Raw genomic sequence first — 24457 nt, 5'->3', positions numbered from 1 at the left:
AAGGATCTAGAACCAGAAATACCATTTGACCCAGCAATTTCATTACTGGGTATATACTCAAAAGATTATAAATCATTCTACTCTAAAGACACATGCACATGTATGTTTATTGCAGCACTCTTCACAATAGCAAAGACTTGGAACCAACCCAAATGCCCATCAATGGTAGACTGGATAAAGAAAATGTGGCACATACACACCATGGAATATTATGCAGCAATAAAAAAGGATGAGTTCATGTCCTTTGCAGGGACGTGGATGAAGCTGGAAACCATCATTCTCAGCAAACTAACACAAGAATAGAAAACCAAACACGGCATGTTCTCACTCATAGGTGGGAGTTGAACAATGAGAACACATGGGCACAGGGAAGGGAACATCACACACCAAGGCCTATCTGGGGGTGGGGCACCGGGGAGGGATAGCATTTGGAGAAATACCTAATGTAGATGATGGGTTGATGGGTACAGCAAACCACCATGGCACGTTCTGCACATGTACCCCAGAACTTAAGTATTTTTTAAAAAAAGAAGAAAATCAAGTGATTCTGCTTTTGAAAATTCCTGCTAATGTTTTTCATGCAACATCTCTTTTGTGTGTGGCTCAGGGGTAGAACATTGCACCAGGATTTGCTCACGGGTCTCGTTTCTCTTCCTCCTCCCCCAGCAAATGACGACTGCTTGGAAACTTTTATAAAGGAAGCGGTTGCCTTTGTGGCTGATAGATCTAAAGGTGAAGAGCTTCTGGCCAAAATGATTCAGCAGCAAACCACTCCCCTCCCTAGCACCATGCAGGCAGCCCCCTAGCCCCGCCCCTGCCCCGTCCCAGAGTGGTTTGCAGGGTGGGGTTCCATGCTGTGGCCCCAGCACCCACCCCTGGTTTGAGACAGCCCACTGCCCCGTGCTACCCGAGAAGGCTCAGCACAGGCACCAACCACTGCCCAGCATTGCCCCGTGCTGCCTGAGAAGGATTGGCACGAGCACCAACCACTGCCCCCAACTGCCCCATGCTGCCTGAGAAGGCTCTGCATGGCCACCCCGGACTGCCCCGCACTGTCCCCACCCGGGCAGCCATGCGAGCGGCTGGAACTCTGCTGGCCTTCTGCTGCCTGGTTGTGAGCACCACTGGGGGCCCTTCCCCAGGTAAGTGGTGTTCTCCCCTGGCTGCTCCCTTGAGGTCTCTCCCTGAGATTGGCCGCTGGTGCCTTGGGTCTTCCCCAGAGCACTTTCCTGGCTTGGAATCCCCACAGGACCATGCGGTGGTGAGAGGTGCTGGGAGTGGTGAGCGGGGCAAGGGGCTCCATCCGGCTGCAGCCACCTTTGGGAGTAGCAGGCTACAGGGATGAAGGGTGTGGGGGCTGCCCCAGAAGGCTAGGGGCAAGGGAAACGTCTTCCATTCTCTGGTCTTCACAGAGGTCTGAGAAAGGTCTGAGCAAGGCAGATCTCCCGCAGCCCCTCTGCGGGACGGAGGCGACAGGGCAGCCACATGCCTGCGGTTAGCCTCTTCTATCTGATGGCTTGTCCTTCCTGCCGGCTGCTGTCCTGTGACTTGGCCCCAGGGACCCTAATGATCGGACTCTTTCACCCTTCCTGAAATCCACTCCCTGAGGGTCAGCACTCAGCGGGAGGGGGGACACGGAGGAAGCAGCCACTGCCTGTGCACTGGGAAACTGAAGCACGGTCAGGCTAAGAGATTTGCCCAAGTCACACAGCCAGGGACAACCTTCCCTCCCCCAAAGGGAACTGGCCCATGTACTCCCTGGCACAGGAATCAGACCAGGATACTGATGGGAACTTGGGAGGCCCTTGCCTCATTTAACCAACCAGGAAGCTGGCATCAGAGGGTTGAGGTGACCCGCTCAAGTCACACGACCCCCACTCAGCAGATGGGGACAGAAGGGGGCTAGAGTCTGACCAAAGGGGCCCAGGTTGGGGGGTGTGCAGCAGGACCACTGACAAGAGGACGGCCCCAGAGCACCCAAGGGGTCCATGGAGGGTTCTCACCTCCTCCTGGTGAATCAAAGTACTGAGGACTCAGTGATGCTGGGGGACAGTGTTGAGCTCCCAGGCCTGGCCTAGGGTGGGTGTTGTGACTGAGTGCCCAAGAGGACAGGGCAGGCTGGAGGAGGGAGGCAGCTTCTGCTCTCACTGATGGGAACATGCCACCACGGGCTCTGGGTGGTGCTCAGTGAACATGGAGCTCACCCATGGCCGCCAGAAGGCTGGGGACAGCACACCCGCCCTGCCTCCCAGCTTGGGAGTCTTCTCAGCTGACGCGTGGAGCCTTCCACCCACTTCCCAGCCTCACAGGGGCCTCTCCTCCTGGTCCTGTCATGATGCAGCGCCGCCCGCCCACTGCCATCTTGTGCCCTGCCCCTTCGTGTCTCCAAGGTCCAAGAGGGAAGCGGGGAAGAGATGCACGTTCACCCAAGAGAAGTGGCTCCTTCTCACACCTCAGAAAAGGCTCTCCTGGAGGGGACATGGAGCCAGCTGTACTAGTGTGTCATGGGATCTAATTAAACCTACTGACTGCTGAGGGGTTTCAGAGCTCTGCTTATCTCATGGAGCAGGCTAGGGACTTGTAGCAGAGTGGTGTGGGAGCTGACGTGCCGGCAAAGTCACTTTCCTGGGCTGTGTTCCTGGTCCCTCGCTGGTGTGTAATGCTGCACCAAGGCTTTCCCTCCGTTCCCTGTAGATCTGCTGTCGGCCACCAAACCCCAGACGGAAGCTCCAGAGCCCACGTTCACACACACGGAGTGGGCCCTCAGCCTCAGTCCTACCATCCGTGAAATGGGAAGATAACTGCACCCCATGTCCGGTCTTGGGGAGGCTGAAAAGAGGTGGCTCGGGGAAGGCACAGGCATGGAGGCACACGGGGCGTGGGGTGCTCTCTGCCAGCCTCGGTCCCCTGCTCTGTCCAGTGCAGGACCTTCTGCCGCTGTGCTGGTGACAGCCCCCAACACCCTGCCCAGGTGCTGTGATCATTTCGGTGCTTCCAGCAAGGGCCTTCAGTCTTCGGCTGTACAGGGAGGGTGCTGGGAGGCCCCCAGTCTAGCAGCAAAAGAGATGGGAACCTGGGCCCCAGACACAAGCATGCATCCTGCCTCCACCCCACAACTCCTACAGCCCCCCCCCCACTGCCTCCTCTGAGAATAAATTACAGAGCCTTCCTCATGACTGAGGGGGCTGGGGGGCAGGGGAAGCAACAGGGACCCCGAGGGTGGTGCCGTCTGAGCATCTGGTCTCTCTCCATGCCCAGGCACTGAACTGCACAGACAGCAGCGCCGAGTCCCTCAGGGCACCTTTCTTCCCTGAGGCTTTCAGAACCTAGGAAATTGCCACACTAGCTTCCGCCACCCTTTTGAAAAGGGCTGTTTCTTTCTCAATCTGATGGGCATCTCTTCTGGGAAGCTCTGCGAGGTGCCATGTCACCCTCTGCCCCCTCCACTCTAGCTGCAACGGTCCATCTGCCTGGACAGGGGCCCTGGGGTCAGGGAGCCATTTCGGCTTCCCTCTGCAAGGTGATGTCACTCCTTACTTCCCAGTAGCAGAGAGACCACCTGCAGCCCGGGGACCTCCTGCCTCCTGGGGAGCACTGAGGGCTGCCGCAGGCTGAGCCACCCTCTAGGCGGCAAGATTTGTTTTTCCCAATGGGGGCATTCATTTGCCCTGAGACCCCTGCTGTGGCCATGTGCCTTTTGATGTATTTGATAATGATTACAGTATTGCACATCATTTATTGACAAGTGCTTTGTGTATGTTGCCTCATATATTCTCACTGTCGTCAACATCCTCATTTTACAGGTGAGGACACGGAGGCTCAGAGAGGTTAGGCAGCTTGCCTGAGATCACACAGTCGGTGAGAGGCAGAGCTGGAATTCAAACTCCCGGTGTGTCCCAGTGGGTTAAGGTCGGGACTGATCCTGGGAGAGCTCAGTGTCCTGTCTGTGCCAGGGGCATGTGTGTGCCCTCAAAAGAAAGTCTCCACCATTAGCCATCACACAGAGACCCAAGAGTACAGTGGGCGGGTGTGGCCCCAAGGACCCGGGCTTTCTGAATTTTGATGGTGTCATGTGAGAGGGCTTGGGGTGATGGGGTGAACACCAGCACCCTTAAGCTGGACCTGTACCCCCCCAACACCCCAGTTCTCAGGCACAGCCATGCAGACCTTATGCTCTGGGTGATGGGGGCCAATGGGGCCCCTCCCAAAGGGTCTCCCCACCCAGCTCAGTACTGGCCCACGGAAAGGGCACCCCCTCAGGTGACACAGGGAGGGACACCAGCAGGGACCATCTGCATCTAGCTCTCGGCACCCAGGTCCCCATCTCAGGGATAGTTTCACAAGCAGGGGCTTCCCAACCTCCCGGCCACACCTAGAACACTCCTGAAAGAGGGAGGTGGTGCGCAAGGCCAGCCCCTGCTGTGCCCACCCATTTTCCTACTAAAGGCCGGTGGGAAGGGTCTGCCTGGTGTCACCACAGCGATCCCTGTCCATGTTCTCTCTCTTCTCAGAATGGCTTAGTACCAGCTCTACCACCAGGCCAATGCCCCGAGGACAGGAACGTACCCTGCCCAGGGCATGCCCAGCAGCTGTCAGAAGCTGCAGCTCCCTGCTGCCTTGGGCAGAAGCCCTGGCAACTCCCCTGGCACGGCAGCTTCACATCTGCACCCCAGTGCACACGGGTCCTTGGGTGCCCCGATAGGTCTGCGCCCCATGCACACAGCCGGTCAACGCTCAGAAACACGGGGCTGCAGCATGAAAGAAGGATGATTGCAGGGTCACAGGACAAGGAGATGGAGGAAACTCAAATCCATCTCCCCGAGGAGCCTGGGGCCCGGGTTTTTAAGGGTTCTGGAGTGGCGAAGTGTGGAGATCGATTGTTGGAAGGGGCAGTGTGATGTCACAGCACAGGGAGAGGAAGCAGCTGTGTTTTCATGATGATTCTGTTCCTCTCTGCGGGGGCTTCCAAACTGGTTGCTGGAATTGGGATCTGAAAAACATCTTGGGCCAGAGAGCAGCCTGATTCAAGCTTAATTATGAGTATCTTTCTGTCCAGAACCTGGCATGCAATTCTTGCCAACGTGCAGGGACGGTTTCATTCGCCTTCCCATGACCATGTGTCCTGGGGCCTGCTCAGCACCTGGTATCACCAGGCCCTGCCCACCCCCGCCCCACCTCCAGCTTCTATGTCTGGAAGCTCCCTGCCTGTCTCAGGCACAGCCCACCTCCCCTCCCACCCTGCATTAGAAGCAGTGGTGCGCTGAGGTCAGGCTGCCCTGGCAGGCTCCTCCTGGTGCAGGCCTCGCACAAGGCAGGTAACCCCCACTCCCCTTGAGCAGGTCTGGTAGGCCCCAGGCATTGTTTCTCTACAGACGAATTTTATGTGCCTTTTGTTTCTTCTCACAAGCCTGATAGTCCATGGGTTATTTCCGTTCATGTCACCCTGGCCATCACCACCGTCATCCTCTGCACCCAGCAGCAGCCTCCAGTGGGGTATCCTCAACTCTTCCCAGCACATAGCTCCCTCCTCCCCTAGGTCAGTTCAGCCACCTTCCAGCTGCTACCCCTATCCTGCCCCTCTGCTCACCCATTTTACCCTCAGGTTGGCGTCCTGTCCTGTGCCCCAGCCTCTGCCTCCCCTCCACTGCGGGCGGGGCCTGTCTCAGAGTCCACCCTGCATCTCCCTTAGCACCTGCCAAACAGTCCTTCTTGAATGAGGAAAAAGCGAGAGTGGTGTTCCAAATTAGTCACACCTGGGTTTAGCCCCCACCCTGCACTCCAAGCTCTTGGTCTCCTCGCCTGCAGAATGGGCATGCAGCAGAAAAAACAGCATCACGGGGCCCTCCAGACAGAGCAGGCGAGGAGGAGAGCACCCATTCTCCCACTGCCCACCTTCAGTGGCACGGAGCAAACCCGAGTCCCCTCCCTGGGGGCGGGGGGCAGGGGTCCTCTCCACAGTTCTTTGACTCCAGCGGAGGTTCTCAAATTTGCTCACCACCTGCTGGGCGCTTGTTTTCTTCCCTGAAGATGCCTGGCCCCTCTGAGGTGTTAATTCTTAATGATCAACCTTTCCTTGTTAATTTCTCTTAACAAATCATCCTAAAAATAGGTTTGACTTTTAAACATTTTTAAATTAAAAATTGAGCTTTTAATATCTGTTTAGACAACTGTAAGACAGTGAAAGGTTTAACTTGAAGCCTACATTTTAGGAATCATGTAGTTAAATAAAAATATACCAATTTCAGTATTTTTCATAAGCTTTTTGTAACTTTAACACAACCTTTCAGGAACTAACGTCATGAGCTTGAAAGGGAAATTTATCTGAAGTTCAGTGTAACTGAGTTTCACTTCATTTTTAAAATTCTGTTAATCTCAAGCAAAATTAAATACATTTTATTTTTTAAAAAGTTAATAATGGTTAGCTTTAAGATACCAAGAATAATTATTTTTTGTTATGCTCCTCTGTATTTTTCAAATTTCCTACCAAAAATAGGTAAGTTTATAATCAGAAAAAGTCATAAAATATAGTTTTTACAAAGAAAAAAATGGACAGCCATATTAATTTAATGTGAGGAAAGAAAGCAAAATAATAATAAAAACACTAATCTCTGATAGCAAAAATACACTGAACACACACTACCACTTCCACACACGTGTCTCTTTCTTTCTCTGCTGTTCAGACGACAGTGATGAGCAGAAACCAAGCTACTTTCCAGAACAGTTTTTTGTTGTAACTAAAAGCCACATTCAACTTCCTGTCATCAACAAGCGCAGGGACCAGAAGGAGCTGGCTTTGGCACTGGGGCCCCTCCTTCCTGATGGTAACACTGCAGGTCCCGAGGACCCCCCACTGCCAGCACCAGTGTCAGAGTCACCTGAGAGCCTGGGGAAATGCAGGTTCCAGGGCCTCCCCTAGATGGCCAAGCCCAGCCCCTGCTGCTCAGGAACAGAGCGGTTTCTATTCCATCTTCAGAGGCCTAGTCTTAAGCAAAGGCTGCAGCGGTTTCAGGGGGGATGTGTGTGACACTAATTACTGTCAAGGACAGTCCCAGGGCATGCCAGTGCAGGACACAGCTATCCAGCAGCACACAGGACCAGCACATGGCCAGCTTTCTCTATGAGGTGGGGCACCAGCACTGCGCTGCTCTCTTGGGATGGAAGGCCAGGCTTCCTTGGCTGCTAAAGCACGGGGCAGGCACAGTCATCCAAAGTCCAGCTATAAAGTTCACCTTCTAACCCAGAACCAACCACGGGACAGCCACCTGCCAAGTGACCTCCCTTCACAATGGACACTCTTTACCGGGATGGGGCAACATTCCCAAGGCCACAGAACTTCTAGTCCCACACCTTCTTTGCCCACTCCTGGCACTGCACCGCCCAGCCTGGGGGTGCCACATGGTGACCAGAAACCTCGGCATCCTGGCTGTCTACCCTTGGTGGGGTCTGGTGTGCACCCACAGACATCCAGGACCCAGGAAGGGCCTCTTGCAGACCTCAGGCAGCAGTGGGAATGGCCTCCTCTGGGGCCCTCGCACTGAGTTGACACTGACGTCCTGGCAAGGCCTCCCTGCCATGCCTAGCTATGAAGCCTGTCCCCTCCCATTCCCCAATCACCCTGCCCCCAGTGCCCTGGCACCCAGCTTTCCATCCAGACCATAGCAGGCTGCAGCCTCAGGCACAGACGCTAGGGGACAGACTGTGGGGGAAGCCCCCGGTGCTGCTTCCCCATCTTGTATCCAAATATAGGCCTCCTTGGTACAGGAAAGGCAGGCCTCCCTGACCCCAACGAAGCTTGTGGACACAGTGCACTGTCACCTACAGGAGTGAAAAAGACTGTCCCTGGAAGGTCAGGAGGCAGCGCAGGGGTATCAAGTGCTGCAGGCTGCCAGGAGGGGTGCCCTCCTAGGGGCTGGGCCTGAGGCTGAGAGCCAGGCAGGCAGAAGGCCTTGAGAAGAGGACGGCGCCAACTCCTTCCAGTGGGAGGCCCTACCTCCATCCACCGCCTAGAGGGTCAGGCGGGGCTGACTTTCCCTACCATACTAAGGCTACATCCCGTACTTAGGTTCTTACCTGTGGGACATGTTCCGCTTTTATCACATATGTTGGAAATAACCCTGGGTTCTGAAAGGGGGGCACAAGTTCATTGCACCCCCTGGCACCTGGTCCTCAGCTCTGAAAATGCAGCAACAAATGCACTGCAGGTGTGTTGGTCGGGGGACAGGTGAGGGGGCAGGTGAGGTGGGAGAGGTGAGGGGGCAGGTGAGGGAGCAGGTGAGGGGACAGGTTGGGGGACAGGTGAGGGGGGCAGGTGGGGAGCAAGTGAGGGAGGACAGGTGATGGGGGCAGGTTGGGGGACAGGTAAGAGAAGACAAGTGAGGGGGCAGGTGGGGCATGTGTGGGGGCAGGTGAGGGAGCAGGTAAGAAAGAACATGTGAGGGAGGACAGGTGGGTGGACAGGTGAGGGGGGCAGGTGAGGAGGGACAGTTGAAGGAGGGCAGGTGACGGGGCAGGTGGGGGGGCAGGTGAAGGGTGGGTGGGGTGGGTAAGCGGGGACAGGTAACAGGGGCAGGTGAGGGCGGGGCTGGTGAAGGGGCAGCAGGTGAGGGGTGGGTGGGGCCAAGAGGCACACGCCAGCGGAGAACTGAGAACCACAGAGGCATGAGGTATGACACCTGGACTGAAGACCCCGCTAACATCAGTGTTCTTATCTGGTTCTTCGTCTCTTTCAGATACTTGTTCCCAGGACATTATCTCAGGTGTGAATCCAGGATTTCCTAAAACAATAAAGACCAACGACCCAGGAGTCCTCCAAGCAGCCAGACACAGTGTTGAGAAGTTCAACAACTGCACGAACGACAAGTTCTTGTTCAAGGAGTCCCGCATTACAAGGGCCCTAGTTCAGGTAACGGTCTGGGTTCTGGTCACATGTCACGAACAGCCCTAAGCAGCTGAGTTGCTACCATGCGACACCTAGGCGAGCAGGGCGGATGTAATGTGAAGTCGCTCCTGAGTGCAGAACTCTGGGCAGAAAGCAGATGCATAAGGGGTTGGAGTGGACAGCAGCAGCCGAGGCCAGCATCCCCCAGGGCAAGGCACAAAGGTTACACAAAGCACACGGCTCCCCGGCAGTTACCAGGCCCCTGGCCCAGAGCCCACTAGGCATGGGGTAAGAAGGCGCCAGGGCCCTAATGGGGCTCCTGGAGGTGGGCGCCAAGGCTGACGGTGGAGAAAGCCACTGTCCGAGGAGCTGTCCCTGCTGGGACCAGGGTCCCCATCTGGCCTCACCCCTCACGTGCCCTGCAGCCCAGAAGTGTCCTTGCCACTTTCCCCCTGGAGTGCTCACTCACATCCCAGAGTCCCAGAGCTCTGCCCAAGCCACTGCCCTTTCTCCGACTCATTTTTACTGTGCCTGCTCAGCACCCTCCCTCCTAGGGGACCCTCTGGGACACAGCCAGGCCTTGCTCGTCTGTGTCCTGAGAACACCCACTTGCTAATGTGGGACACAGGCTGTGGATGACACCCACCACCGCATGCTGGCGCCTGGAGGGAAGGGACAGAAGCAGCCCTGTCCAAGGCAGTCTTCACAGTGTTCATGGTTATGCTGGGTCACAGGTCGGGGTGATTTTTATAACCTAATTATTTCTGACAATTGCAAACTTGTGAAGGGCAGCATGCTTTCCTATGAGAAGCGCGCTACAGAAGGCAGTATGGCGTGTAGCCAGGGTCGTCACTCTACAGCCTGGCCTGAGTGACGCAGGCCCTCCCTCCTTCTCCGGGAGGCCAGCAGGATGCCCTGGGCCTGAGTCCTCGGGGTTCTCTGGGAGGGGGCTTGGAGGTTGTCCCTCTCCAGCTTGGCGATATTGGGGACCACGTAATTTCCCTAGAGCTGAGACTAAAACCTGAGGAATTTTTCTTCAACTCCTCCGAGACCACAAATGAGAAAGAACCAGGTGGCTGCCATACCCAAGTGGAGAAGGGCTGTCCAGAAACTCAAAACTTCCAACCCCAGGAATGGGGAGGGGAAGCCCACAGACCCCAGGCCTGACACAGAGGCCACAAGAAACAGCCATCATGGGGCTGGAGTGAGGGCTGCAGGGCGGGCTCAGCAGGGCATGCAGGAGACCTAGTGTGACGTCCCTCCCGAGTGCAGAGCTCTGGGCAGAAAAGAGACACCTGTCTCAGGAAGGGGCAGAAATCCCAGCACGGGCAGGGAGGGGAGTGGGAGGGGTCTGCAGGCTCTGCCGTAAGCCGGAAGCATTGCCCCAAGACGCCGGCCCACTTCCCTTCTCCTGGGTGGGCACCTGCACCACTGTCTTGAGGCCCCGCTTGCTAGTGGAGGAGCCTGCCCTCCCTCCCCTGTGCCCACTAACCCAGTCCCTTTGCTGCCTACAGATAGTGAAAGGCCTGAAATACATGCTTGAGGTGGAAATTGGCAGAACTACCTGCAAGAAAAACCAGTACCCGCGTCTGGACAATTGTGACTTCCAAACCAACCAAACATTGAAGCGGGTAAAGCAGCAGGCCCTTCTCTCAGATGTGCCCTCTCTTCCCAGCCCATTCCCTCCCAGGGCTGTGAAAAACACCCTGTCACCATTTATCTAACACAGCACTCCAAACCTCACCCCTGAGGAAGCCAGGCCTTCTGGACTCCCACATGACCAAGGATCCGGGAGAACAGGAGGTAGAGCCTGTGCCAGGAGCTCCTCAGACGACATCCTCCTGTCCTAGAGGTGGAGACACAGCTCGGGAAGAGCATCCTGGGGTGCGGGTGGAAAGGGTTAGAGTAAGAAAAGCTTTCAAACAATCCAGAAATTATATATATATCATATACATGTATATGATATATACGATAGATATCATATATAGCATATCTCTGCAGAGAGAGCAAGAGAAAGGAAACATGGCAACATTCAGCAATTATAGAGGTGAAAAGCATATCTTCTTAAATCATTCAAGTTTTCTGTAGGTTTGAAATTTTTCAAAATGAAAACTAGGGGCAGGAGAAGAGCTCCTCTGTGAGGAGCACCCCTCCACGGGCAGAGGGCTCCCCACAGGGAAAGTCTGAGCTCTCAGGTGTGCCCTTCTGTTTCAGACTCTAAGCTGCTACTCTGAAGTCTGGGTCGTGCCCTGGCTCCAGCACTTCGAGGTGCCTGTTCTCCGTTGTCACCGACCCCCGCCTCTTCAGCAAGACCACAGCCATGACAAACACCAGGATGCGTGCTCCCTGTCCACTCCTACCCATCTCATGACCGGCCTCACAGACCCTCTCAGGCCTCTGACGAGTGAGCAGATGAAGTGCCGCTGGGTCTCTGCAGGGCAGCTGGAATGGGAGCATGGTAGAGCCTCCTAATAGATTAAATAGATCACATTTGCTTCTAAAATTAACTCCTGTTTCTGAGGCTGCACACCTAGATTCCGGGTCTGGGTGCAGGGGACTGAGTCAATGGAGGGAGTTGTGAAAGTAAGGGATGAGCCCCCGTGGCTACAGGCCCCCAGGAGAGCAGGGTACAGCTCTGGGTCTGAATCAGCAGCAGAGCTGTGGGCAGGGACCCCGTTGGCCACTGGGCACCTTGGCCTGTTGTGATGAACACAGCTGGGAATCAAGATGAACAGCGAGCAGCAGCCATGCTGGCCCTTTTAGGGGAGCATCGGGAGGTGAGGCAAGCCTTACCAGGGATCCCCTTTACCAAGGGTTCTGACAAGTTGAAATTACTTCCTCTGGGGGCCTGAGCAGCCTGAGCTGCTAGCTATAACCCTCCAAAGGCCAAAGCCCCAGAAGAGGTGAGCTGTCCACACCAGGAGCAGCAGGGCCACGGCTGTGCCTCCCTGAGGTTCAGGCCTCGCAGGGACTTGCCCTGCTGCCTGAGTGGGGGCAGAGCAGCAGACCACTCTCCAGAGCCCTCCAGAGAGGGCGCCCCACTGAAGATGACTGTGCTGGGGGTGCAGGAGGAGGGAGAGGCCGCCGAGGGCTGGAGGGCACCAGGATTGGAAGAAGACTGGAAGAAGTGCCAGACTGGGCCACCTTGAGACCTGGGCACCCCAGAGGACTCTGCTGTGCAGCCAAGGTTTGAGTCAGTGCCCTGCCATGATCCATAGGTTGCGGGGGCACTGCACAGCCAGCCGCTGTCACCCTTGCTCCCAGCTTCACCCGTGCGTTCTCCAGTCACATCCCCAGGAGGCTGGCTCGGCTGTGCTAGCTGTGACTCTGGCAGTCACTAACCTAACCCTTCGGAGCCTCAGTCCCATTGGTACAATGAGGCCATGTCTTCTGGAATCATTAAGAGTCAACATATGTGAACAACTTTCAGAACTACAGACCACTCTGCAAGTGTAAGCTGACGATAAAAATCTCAAACTGAGATCTCTGTCCTATGAAATGTAATAGCTGAATCTTGATGGAGTTTCTGTAAGGGATAACAGAGGCACACGATGAGTTACCCGATTAAGAGCATGTTAGTAATTCACGTTACAACGAATCCCTTTTATGTTTACAGCAAAAGCATATCACAAATTTAAACCTAATAAGAAGACTCTATTTCACACCTCACCATGTCAAATTACCAGATAAAACACAGGAAATGACACTTGGAGACAGAAAATCAACAGCTAAGTCAAAATCAAGACTCCTTTGCTGAAAACTGTGAATAACAGTTTGCCAGCTTCTTTATATTTGTGAAAATTACGCACTGAAAGCAAAGCTCTCTGTTCTCAATTTGAAAAGGGAAGTCTACCTACAAGCCCAGTACATTTACATTGTTTGTATGACAGAATGATTAGGTATTATCTTACTTTCTTTGCATACTTGACATACAAGGTACATCATTTGTTACTAAAAGTATTACTAATGACCACTAATTTTCTTTCCTATAGAGTCACATAAAAAATTTTGAGTTGTTCATCTGACACTATGTGGGTCACACCAACTAGACAGAATCCCATCTTTGCCTCTGTCCTACTGGTGCTGCCCCCAGGAGCCAGCCTTGAGAAGGGGGGACACACAATTAACCATCAGACCCCTGGCTCTCTTCCCCAACATGAGGCCTGGCCAGTGCTGGGAGAATTAACCATCAGACTCCCAACTCTCTTCCCCCAACATGAGGCTTGGCCAGCGCTGGGAGGAATTAACCATCAGACTCCCAGCTCTCTTCCCCCAACATGAGGCCTGACCAGCGCTGGGAGGAATTAACCATCAGACTCCCAACTCTCTTCCCCAACATGAGGCCTGGCCAGTGCTGGGAGAATTAACCATCAGACTCCCAACTCTCTTCCCCCAACATGAGGCTTGACCAGCGCTGGGAGGAATTAACCATCAGACTCCCAGCTCTCTTCCCCCAACATGAGGCCTGACCAGCACTGGGAGGAATTAACCATCAGACTCCCAACTCTCTTCCCCCAACATGAGGCCTGGCCAGTGCTGGGTGAATTAACCATCAGACTCCCAACTCTCTTCCCCCAACATGAGGCCTGGCCAGCGCTGGGAGGAATTAACCATCAGACTCCCAACTCTCTTCCTCCAACATTAGGCCTGACCAGCGCTGGGAGAATTAACCATCAGAATCCCAACTCTCTTCCCCCAACATGAGGCCTGGTCAGTGCTGGAATTAACCATCAGACTCCCAACTTTCTTCCCCCAACATGAGGTCTGACCAGCGCTGGGAGAATTAACCATCAGAATCCCAACTGTCTTCCCCCAACATGAGGTCTGACCAGCGCTGGGAGAATTAACCATCAGACTCCCAACTCTTTTCCCCCAACATGAGGCCTGGCCAGTGCTGGAATTAACCATCAGACTCCCAACTCTCTTCCCCCAACATGAGGCCTGGCCAGTGCTGGGAGAATTAACCATCACAATCCCAACTCTCTTCCCCCAACGAGGCCTGGCCAGTGCTGGGAGGATTAACCATCAGACTCCCAACTCTCTTCCCCAACATGAGGCCTGGCCAGTCCAGGGAGAATTAACCATCAGACTCCCAACTCTCTTCCCCCAACATGAGGCCTGACCAGCGCTGGGAGGAATTAACCATCAGACTCCCAACTCTCTTCCCCCAACATGAGGCCTGGCCACTGCTGGGGGAATTAACCATCAGACTCTTGACTCTCTTCCCCCAACACGGGGCCTGACCAGTACTGGGAGGAATTAACCACCAGACTCCCGGCTCTCTTCCCCAACAGGGCCTGGCCACCACTCAGGGGAGAGGAGGGCACAGGAGTCTAAGGCCAGTCAATGCACACAGATGGTCCTGATGTTACCACAGCTATCAGTTCTCTGAATTTCTGTATCATTACATATTTATCTGATTTCTTTCTAACTTTTATTAGTATCCATTTAAAATACTGTCTCTGTGAAGTTATTCCAAACATTTTTGGAGGCACAATCTCTATTGCTCTCACAAATACCCAGGAAAGAAAGGAGATGTCAGCCCCATTTCGTAGGCTGGAAAACAGGAGAGAAGTGCAATATCAACTTACACCACAAGGAGTCAACGTCAAGAGCAGATGGCCTAAGGCTGCCTGCTCCCTGCCTGAAGATGGCTGCCTGAGAGAGGTCCCGCCGCTTCCTTCCTGAGCTAGTCGGATGGACTACTTGGCCTTAAAACATCATCCTCACCAAGACAATCCTTACATCAACACCTGATGGAATTAAACTTCAGTACTGTTAATTAAAGTAGAGAAGAAACTCCCAGGCCACACCATCAAAAAAGGTTAATCAGCAGAAGTCAATTTATCATTATTTATTATCAAAATCATGACCAGTGTGTAGACATACTGGTGAAAATATACAGCAACTTGGGGCTTATAACACATGAGCAAAGATGACATTAACACGTGCACTGTTCACATCTTGGGGTCTAGAGGTCAACAACAAAGGTCACAGACAGGACGTTACTAAACAGACCCCTGCAGTAGGTCCCAAATTGCAGAAGCATCCAATTCCAGCAGGGTCAGTGCGGAGATATTCACAGAAAGAAACCCAGCAAAGTCCTCTCTGAGCCGCTAGTCAACATGCTTTTCCTACACACTATGGAGAGCCCACGTCCCACACAACCCTTGAGAACACAGTTCCAAGTCTTGGCTTACATAGCTCTCACTGCTGGCCTCAACACCCTTGGGCCATGCTCCCTCTGCTCTTCCATTCCCCCCCCAATAAAGGTATGACCGCACGTTAAAGAATAGTAAAGAAGGACTCTGAGGCCGCAGGACAGGGCCACAGCAGCAAACTTCCTGGGCAGTATGTTACTGCTCCACCCACCTGAGCCCTGTTCCAAGTGCAAGGAGCTTCCCAAGTCCTAGACAATGATTGTACTTAGAAAGCTTTGTTTGTTTTTTTTTTTTTAAGAGAAAATTGCTTCACATGAATTTATCTTCCCGGTAGCAGTTATATTATGCTTCCCTCTAAACAGAAAGATGAGCCCAGATGGTGCCCGGGCATCCTCAAGGGATGAAGCAGCCATGCCCACCATCCCTCAGGGACTGACAAGTACATGTGGACACTTGAACCATGACTGTGTCCACAGCTCCTCCTGGACCAGGCCTGGTGCCTTAGTGTGAAGACTCCTGGCTTACATGGCAGGGGCAGCTATCCGGGAGGGCTAAACAGCCTGGAGGCTGAGTCTGCAGAGGAAGGGGGACCTGAAAGAGCCCAGGTACAGGTGCCTGTCGTGCTCGTGCACCTCACTGACGTAGGCGGCCACCAGCCCATCGGGATCATGCAGGCTTCTCCGGAAGGCACCGCTGTCGCTGAGTTCTAGGACGAGGCTGTACCGCGGCACAAACTTCATCACCGTCTCCTGACTAAAGAGCTAGAGGGAAGCACAGTGCAGGGAGAGTTCACTATCTGGCCAAGAATGCTGTGCACAGATCAACCGCGCCGCCCCCACCATCCAGGAAGGGTCTGACTCCTTTCCAAGACAGGGCAGCCCCACAGGGCAGTGCCCCACAGGATAGCTAACCCAGGTCCCACTCCCAGCCCCCGGGGCCCCAAAGCAGACCCCACCCCACCCCTGTCCCTGTGAAGATCAGGCCAAAGAGGCTCCCCAGCACAAGGACAGCAACATGAGCACATCTCTGGACGGCCTGGCTGAACTCAGAGAGACACATCACATCCAAGGCGGTCACAGCACTGGAGCCAAGGCTCAGAATGACCTCCACCCACCAGACAACAACCAGCACAGCTTCCCTGGAATACACAAGTCTTCTGTTTAGGTTTAAAACATTTCAAATAGGCAAGATGCAAACGATGGAGATTTGAGAGCAGCTCATGTTCAAAAAAAGGCGAGCAGATCCACAGACCACACAACATGGCTTCCAAAAGAGACAGCAAAATCCCATTGCTTTCATCAAAGCGGGGTGTGTAGATCCTGAAGGATGCCTCCAGGGACGGAGGCAAAAGAGCTTAGACCTAGACTGTGGTCACATGGGACTGTTGAAGAGTTTTAAGCAGAGAACAGATGGCGAGAGGCATGATTTCTGGCAGAGCAGAAGGACACCTGGTCGGAAATTATGACAAAGCACTCCTCTGCCTAAGACCAAGGAATGGAAATTAACAGACAGATTTCTAGCATTTAATACAAGCGGAAATACCCAAACAAGTGTCCAACGAATAATGTCTCCCAGTCACTGGAAATGTTCAAGCAGACAGACAAGTTGACTAGACGCTAGGTTTAACAGTGATAGATCAACTGCATTACAGCTCAAAAAACTCCCAAGGCTTCCCACTACCCACGAAATGCCACCTCCTGCTGTTCGGCCATGGATCCTTCCCGCTCTCCTCTCTTCTTCTTCTTCCTAAGAGATCTCATCTTCTCTTACTATTACAACTGGTCACTTTCCCAGAAATCTCTCAAATTGCCATCTCCATTTCCAACACCAGTGCTGTCTCTCACCGTCTGGGACCCATGTCTGCCTGGACTTTCTAATAGCACTTCAAGTTTGACAGCCTCCCCAGCTCCGGAGACAGGGCCAGGACCCCAGCCCTCCCTTGATCCCGGTCTCTCTGTGCCCTACAAGCCCAGCCACCAGTCTTGTCATCTGTTGTGTGTGTCCCTGGCCTGGGCCTTGCCCTGCCACCTCTCCCCAGTCACTGGGACAGCTTCCACACAGGCTCCCACAGCCAGAACTGCAAGCTGTTCTCCTTTCAGTAGCTGCAGTTCTCTTTAAAAACACTCTTTGTACTACATCACTCCCCTCCTAAACAACTCCATCAGGAGCATGGGGCTGAGCAGGGTACACGTGTGCAGGGGATGGCAGACCATGGTGACCCAGACCAGCCCACTCTGCTTGGGTAACGAGGTGTCCCTTCAGGGCGGTGGCCTGGCACAGGCTGTCAGGGCCCACACGGGGTGAGGAGGTATCCCCACAGTGAGGCACAGATCAGGCTGTGACAGCCCATGCAAGTGAAGAGGTGTACTCCCAGGGACAGCGTGGTACAGGGATCACAGCCCTTGAGGGGAAAGGCAGCCTCCAGTACACGGTCAGGGAGGAAGGGGACAGCCCAGCATGGGGTGCTACAGCCCTGGATGGGGCCATGTGACAGGGCACAGCAGCCACAGATTGGTCACACACAGAGAAAATGGTTGAACAGGTAAACCTAGGGAGGACAATGGGATCCAGGTTTCTCACTGTTAGAGAGGTACAAATAGGGGGAGAAATAAGGGGAGAAAACTTGGATCAGTCGGTGGTGTTGTCATGGTTTTCAATTTACAGATGACAGATGCAGGCATAAGCATGAGCGGTGTGTGTGTGATGTCTACGCATGCAGGCATGTGTGAGTACGTATCATGTGCTTGTACTCCCAGCGCTGTCCCTTGGGGACCTGGGAGCAGCGACACCCAAGGCGCGAGTACACTTAGCACCCAGATCTCCTCCACAGGCAACCAGGGCTCCTGGGAGAAATGGCCAATTGCAGAGCTGGAGCAGGGACAATACGAGAGGAACCTGGAACGACTCATGTGCTGGAAAGTGAGGAGCTAGCCCAAGACAACAGGACATGCCCAAAGGCCCAGAAGCCACACTGAAGGGGCTCCTCCTGGCCACAGATGGGTAATTTGAACATCAATATCAATGATGACTGTAACATAATCACCATTAAGAACATGGGAAACCATAAGATGGCACTGATGATCACTTACAGAAACTATCTCTCTGCGAGCGACTCAGTAATTAAACACGAAAGAACCATGTCAAGGTGGAGACACCTGGCATTCCTCGCCTGTATCAGGTGGCCGAAGTTGCCCCACCCCAACAGAGCAAACTGATACTGTGCCCTCATGACAGCCTCGTCAAGATGAGCACGGCTTCACGGCTGTACCACTACTGCCAGCGATACGAGACCAGAATCTCAACATGAAAAACCCTACTGGAGGGACATTCTGGGACACAGCTGACCTGTACGCTTCCAAAGGATCAAGGCCAAAACTTCAAACAAAAACGGGCTGAATATGCCCAGACTGAAGGAGATGAAACAGAGCTGACAGCTAAACACCACTTCTGATCCTGGGTTGGATCCTTTGTTATAAAGGACAACAGCGGGACAACTGGCGAAATCTGGATGGGGCCTGCAGACCAGACAGTCACAGGGGAGCTGTGGGCATCTCCTGGTTTCGACCGGTGGTAATGAGGATAATGTGCCAAACACACGCTCAGGCATCTGCAATGAGTGAGAGGACATCAGGCCAGCAGCTAACTCGAAAACAGTGCTGGGAAAAAAAATCCCTTGTACCCTCCGTTTCCACAGCTTTGATACTGTCTCAAAATTTAAAAAAAAAAAAAAAAAATCAGGCTGGGCATGGTGGCTCCCGGTTGTAATCCCAGCACTTTGGGAGGCCGAGGTGGGTGGATTACTCAAGGTCAGGCATTCGAGACCAGCCTGGCCAACACGGTGAAAACTCATCTATACTAAAAATATAAAAATTAGCCGAGCGTAGTGGTGCATGCCTGTAGTCTCAGCTACTCAGGAGGCTGAGGCAGGAGAATCACTTGAGCCCAGGAGGCAGAGACTGCAGTGAGCCAAGATTGTGCCACTACACACCAGCCTGAGTGACAGAGCGAGACTCTGTCTCAAAAACAAAAAACAAAAAAATCTTCAATGACTTGGATTACATTTTGAATAAAACTGAGCCTTCTTTCCAAGTCCATGGGGCTGTGGTTCTCCCTCTCACCCCTCCTCACCCAGCTGCAGGAAGATTCCGTGTTCCCTCATGCTTGCAACCCCCTCCCTAACCATGCCCTCAATCAACGGTACGTCCTCACGCCTACATGTGCCAGGCACTGTTGCAGGTGTGGAGGATGACAAATGAACTACGCAGAAAAACACCTGCTCTGATGGTATGGATATTCTATTCAGGGGAAGAGACACAAACAACCACCACTAACACTACCCTAAGCTAAGAGCGCTATGTGCGGATTCTCACTAAACGTTCCCAGCACCTGATGAGGTGCTATTATTCTTTCCACTTTACAGACAGAGTACCTGAGGCAGAGAGTCCAAGTCTCTGGCCCAGGGTCCCACAGTTGGTCTGGCAGCCTCCAAAACCCCTGTGCTAGCCCACCTGCTATTCTGCCTCCCCCTAGGTGCCAGCAGGAACAGATGATATCTCTGGAGCCAATAAGGCAAAGAGAAGGACAGATTTCTCAACAGATTAGGACTTCTCACACAGCAACCCACAGAACTCACATCACTGAAGACCGTGAGCCAGTCTGAGAATGTGCACGCAGCCCCCAGGAGGGTCCAGGCACACAGCCCAGCAGCAGGACTCAGCAACTGCTGCCTGTCAGCCCCAGGACCGTAAGCTAGTATTTCCATATCAGTTCAAATATTCAGTATCAACTTCAAATACCTATTCAGCCTGTGAAATGGAGCTTGCTGGAAAAGCAGATCTCTATATTACACAAGTGCCCATGTCAGCAAGTGACCCCTCCACAGTGTAAATGTGCTGAGTTATGATGTGGGGTGCTGTGGGGTGCTTCATGGAAGCCACTGGGAAAACGGCAAGCTTTAAAGGCTGGGTTGAAGGGGCTGTTGGGTTGAAGGGGCTGTTGTGTTGAAGGGGCTGTTGTGTTGAAGGGGCTATGGCTGGCCATTGGTGGGGGTGGGTGACTTTTTTTTTTTAAAGGGAAAGATTTGGGTGTGGTAGGAGGTCAAAGGGCAGAACTCCATAGAGAAGGGTGCCTGGCAGTGAGGCTGCAAGAAGGCAGCAGACAGCAGGCGCGACGGCAGCTGTGGTGACTGGGTTACAGGGGTGGCCACACCTGCAGGGACGGGAGGAAGGGGCACCTTCCGACTCTTTCCCTGAGGAGGCAGAGAGGAGGGCGGAGAGCAGAGAAGGCCTGGCACAGCCATGGCAGATGGAGGAGCGAGACTGACAGGCAGGCGGATGCCCAGAGCCATGATGGTGAGGGTGGCAATCACAACACCCAGAAACAGGGAAACCAGAAGAACCAAAGGGTCCAAATGTTTAAATCTGCATTTCAGGATGAAGAATAAAATGTGTTTCTAAGTGTCATTCAGAGCCAAATACTACAAGCAGAATTAGATTTTTAAGCTATAAGGGTCAAAAAAATATGATTCCATTCACTTCCATTTTCTTTCTTGGAGTAACAGTTTTTATAGTTACCTTAAAAATCATCCTTTTGATCCAGGGTCTCTCAGATAAGAAATCCAGCATGGAAAACCCAGGGTTAGGGCGGATGGTTGACATGCCGACCCAGTACCCCCCAAAGCTGCTGGGCCGGATGTTGTCTGGAAATCCAGGCATGTTCTCCACAAACAGATCAGCCCCGCCCTTCATCAGGCCAGAAACATAGACTCTGAAAAATTCACCCAAGCAGACAGTGAGCCATAGCCCCTCAATTTAAGATAAAAATTTTAGCCAAGCACCAAACTGGTCTTGGTCCAACTATATATATGGAAAGTGCTCTATGTCCATCATGAACAAAGGCACAGCTGCTGAGAAGAAACCTTTGTGCACAGGGCCCAGCATGAATAGAGGGGAAGCAAGTCGGGGGATGACCAAGGCCCTGCCAGCAGGGGAATGGGGCCCGGGCTGCACCAGCTGGCCTTAAGACACTCCCAGACTACGACTCGCAATGGGAGAAAGAAAAGTGCACCCTTGAATTTTCTTTAACATGCCATGCAGAAGGTGCACTGCTGCCTCTGATTTCTGTCGATCCCATTTCCATGCCCACTCTACCCCGCCATGATGCGCTCTGGCCAGCAACTGACGGCTCAGCTAATCCCACACACACCTTCGTATCCTGGCCATGGTCGTTTCTGCCACCAGGACAAAGTCTTCTGCAGGAGACAGCTGGACTCCATTCGGGAACCGCAGCTGGTCCAGTAACACTTTTACTTCCCTGGTCACAGTATCGTACTCCAGCAGGCTGTGGAACACCAAAAGCAGAGGGTTATGCGGGAGAATCCCTGGCTCCCACTCTGGGCCTTCAGAGCATGGGCCTGCAGAAGGTGACTCCACCTCAACCTGAAACATCAGGCCCTGCGTCCCCTGCTCAAACTTGATTCAAGGCTGGCCCCTGGGGGCCCTTCCCCATCCAGAGCAGATCCAGTGTCCCCTCCAGAGAATCCCAAGTTCTCTTGCTGACCTGGGAGCCAGACAGCAGTCTCCCCCAGAGAGGCAACTCAAAGCCCCGGCCTGCCTCCAGGGTTTCTCCTGACTGCCTAGACTTGCACCCTCAGACGGACTGGCCTGTTTTATTTCCTCAGAGAAAACGAAAGCACCTTGTTTCATTCTGTGACATCCATCACCTGCCTCCAGAAGCCACTAAGGTCCTGTACTAGAAGCTGAAATATGATGCTGGAAATACTCCCTTGGTCCCTAGAAGTAACAGGCTCTGCTGAAGCAGCTGGCCTGGCTGGTGAACTCAACAAATGGGAGACCTGGAGCAAGGCCTCACCGCCCATCATCTGTGCCCTCCATCACCAGAAGCAGGTAGTCTCGTCTTTGCCATTTGCTGCTAGAATCAGTGAAATAAATCTTCCTCCCATCCTGAGTGACCGTAAGATCATTCACAAAGGACATTTTCTTCCCCTCAATGGGTGTCTCGGAGGACAGCAGCAGTTTTACTTCACCTGAAGTTTAAAAAGAAAGAAAAAGATTGACTTGAACTAGGAACTTTCTTTTCAATAATTTCAAAATATTAACCAGCCTGATTTAAAAAGAAAAACTGAAACTTCTCCACGTCATATGTCAGAAGATTCATTCCTTCTTATAGTAAAAACAGTATTAGGTATTAAATGATTTTTTTTTAGACTAACTTCATTAAAGGCAGAATCTTTTCTATAAAGATGAGGAATTCTTTCTTCTAGGTCAATTGACCTAGAAGGTCAACTGACTTGATAACATATATTGCAAGTGTTAGGCAGGCTGTAGTTCTATTTGAGAAAAATATGACATAGTCTACTCATCTGCTTTTAGAAAAAAAAAGCAGTAGTATAAGTTCTGAAAAATAATAGAAAGAACATGGACTGAGTGCTAAGCACTCTTGAGGTGTGACCGCCTTTAAACCTTCACAACAATCCCATGGGCAGGGCTACTATGACCCCAATTTGATGAGGAAGCTGCGCACAGAGCAGTCAAGGGACCTGCAGTCACAGCTGGTGGCCAGCAGAGTGGAACAGCCCCAAGCAGCTGGGCTGCAGGGCCTACATTCGGGCCCCCATGCACTGCACAAGACAATAGACTCCTTCCCAGCAGGAACCTCCACTGAGACACACAGCACATATTACAGTCTGGTCAAGGGGACTCATGAGCAGTCAGGGGAAAGAAGAGGATGAACTACAGGAGAAAACAGAAAGGCAGAGACAAAGGGGAGGGCCACAGAGAAGAAAAAGAGAGAAAACAAATAGACAAGATGCAGAGAGACACACAGAAAAATAAAGACAGAAAGAGGTCTAACTTCCTCAAAGTAAGACCTTTTGAGACCCTGTGGCTAAAATATAAATGCTTGGAGGAAATTAGGGTATGGACCAAATGCAATCATGGGTAGGGAGTTTTCTGGTGTTTAAAACTAGCTGACTTTTGCAGGCAATGCTTTCAGTACTGTTCAGTGAATAAGAAATATCAGAGTCTTTAGCAGACTGTTGTTAACAAATCCTATTAAGTCTATACATACATATACTGTTTAAAAGATCTAAAATCATCATAGAAGGAAACAATACATTATCACATACGTTTCCAGGGATTTACTTCAAATAGTCCCTTGTATGCGTCAGCCACAAAGAGAGTCCCATTGGGCCCTGCACGGATACCCAGGGGTCTCCCACACACAGGCTCATCATCTCGGGTTTCTAGAAAAACAAACAGACGGGGATTGGTAGCTGGTCCCAGATTCTACCTGTGCTGTCCTCAGTATCCAAGTATCTCATCCATCCTTTCCCATACAACACGCTGTACAAGACTATGGCATTAGAGCTAGAACCACCCTGCAGGTGCTCACTGCACTGCAAGTGCTTACTGTAAGGTATTCATTGTGGGGTGCTCACTGAGATGCTTATTGCAGGGTGCTTACTGCAGGTGCTTATTGCAGGGTGTTCACTGTGGGGTGTTCAGTGCAAGTGCTTATTGCAGGGTGCTTACTGCAGGTGCTTATTGCAAGATGTTCATGTGGAGTGCTCACTGAAGGTGCTTATTGCAGGGTACTTACTGCAGGTGCTTATTGCAGGGTGTTCATGTGGAGTACTCACTGCAGGTGCTTATTGCAGGGTGTTCACTGTGAGGTGCTCACTGCAGGTGCCTATTGCAGGGTGTTCACTGTGGGGTACTTACTGCAGGTGCTTATTGCAGGGTATTCACTGTGGGGTGCTCCCTGCAGGTGGTTACTGCAGGGTGTTCACTGTGGGGTGCTCACTACAGGTACTTATCACAAGATGTTCAGTGTGGGGTGCTCACTGAAGGTGGTTATTGCAGGGTGTTCACTGTGGGGTGCTCTCTGCAGGTGCTTATCGCAAGGTGTTCACTGTGAGGTGCTCCCTGACGGTGCTTACTGCATGGTATTCATGTGGGGTGCTCACTGCAGGTACTTATTGCAGGGTGTTCACTGTGGGGTGTTCAGTGCAAGTGCTTATTGCAGGGTGCTTACTGCAGGTGCTTATTGCAAGATGTTCATGTGGAGTGCTCACTGAAGGTGCTTATCGCAGGGTACTTACTGCAGGTGCTTATTGCAGGGTGTTCACTGTGGGGTGCTCACTGCAGGTGGTTACTGCAGGGTGTTCACTGTGGGGTGCTCACTGCAGGTACTTATCGCAAGGTGTTCACTGTGGGGTGCTCACTGAAGGTGGTTATTGCAGGGTATTCACTGTGGGGTGCTCTCTGCAGGTGCTTATTGCAAAGTGTTCACTGTGGGGTGCTCCCTGACAGTGCTTACTGCAGGGTATTCATGTGGGGTGCTCACTGCAGGTACTTATTGCAGGGTGTTCACTGTGGGGTGCTCACTGCAGGGGCTT

The 24457-nt window shown here is 52.7% G+C and overlaps 2 protein-coding genes across 13 annotated transcripts in view; one reads left to right on the top strand and one right to left on the bottom strand.

The window, feature by feature from the left end:
- LOC103247048 (adipocyte plasma membrane-associated protein) overlaps positions 1-24457 on the bottom strand; it is a 153341-nt gene that overhangs the window by 110797 nt on the left and 18087 nt on the right. For 11 of the 12 annotated variants that reach the window (XR_012089935.1, XR_012089936.1, XR_012089928.1 and 8 more), the window contains exons 5-8: positions 23186-23302; positions 21910-22084; positions 21244-21378; positions 20613-20805 (exon numbers count right to left, since the gene is read on the bottom strand). Coding sequence is in view for 1 of the 12 variants with exons in the window: in XM_073008294.1 (XP_072864395.1) it covers positions 15591-15800; positions 20613-20805; positions 21244-21378; positions 21910-22084; positions 23186-23302 (830 nt within the window). In the remaining 11 variants the exon portion in view is untranslated. Of the gene's footprint in view, positions 1-14717; positions 15801-20612; positions 20806-21243; positions 21379-21909; positions 22085-23185; positions 23303-24457 lie in introns of those variants that run through there. The other variant, XM_073008294.1, reaches the window with a different exon arrangement.
- On the top strand, positions 868-11385 carry LOC103247045 (cystatin-F). The gene is made up of 4 exons (XM_037994002.2): positions 868-1142; positions 8730-8902; positions 10393-10509; positions 11093-11385. The coding sequence occupies exons 1-4, from the start codon at positions 1007-1009 to the stop codon at positions 11348-11350; spliced, it is 684 nt and encodes a 227-aa protein (XP_037849930.2). The 5' UTR covers positions 868-1006; the 3' UTR covers positions 11351-11385.

The sequence above is a fragment of the Chlorocebus sabaeus genome, chromosome 2, assembly GCF_047675955.1.
Source record: "Chlorocebus sabaeus isolate Y175 chromosome 2, mChlSab1.0.hap1, whole genome shotgun sequence".
NCBI classification, from domain to species: domain Eukaryota; kingdom Metazoa; phylum Chordata; class Mammalia; order Primates; family Cercopithecidae; genus Chlorocebus; species Chlorocebus sabaeus.
The sequence above is the reverse complement of the archived record's forward strand: the minus strand, read 5'-3'. Positions and strand labels throughout refer to the sequence as shown.

Bases quoted from the DNA above. Each gene is read 5' to 3' on its own strand.
- LOC103247045 (XM_037994002.2), top strand. From the start codon at position 1,007: ATGCTGCCTGAGAAGGCTCTGCATGGCCACCCCGGACTGCCCCGCACT. The intron at 1,143-8,729 runs GTAAGTGGTGTT...CGTCTCTTTCAG, and splicing joins CACTGGGGGCCCTTCCCCAG to ATACTTGTTCCCAGGACATT. The intron at 10,510-11,092 runs GTAAAGCAGCAG...CTTCTGTTTCAG, and splicing joins CCAACCAAACATTGAAGCGG to ACTCTAAGCTGCTACTCTGA.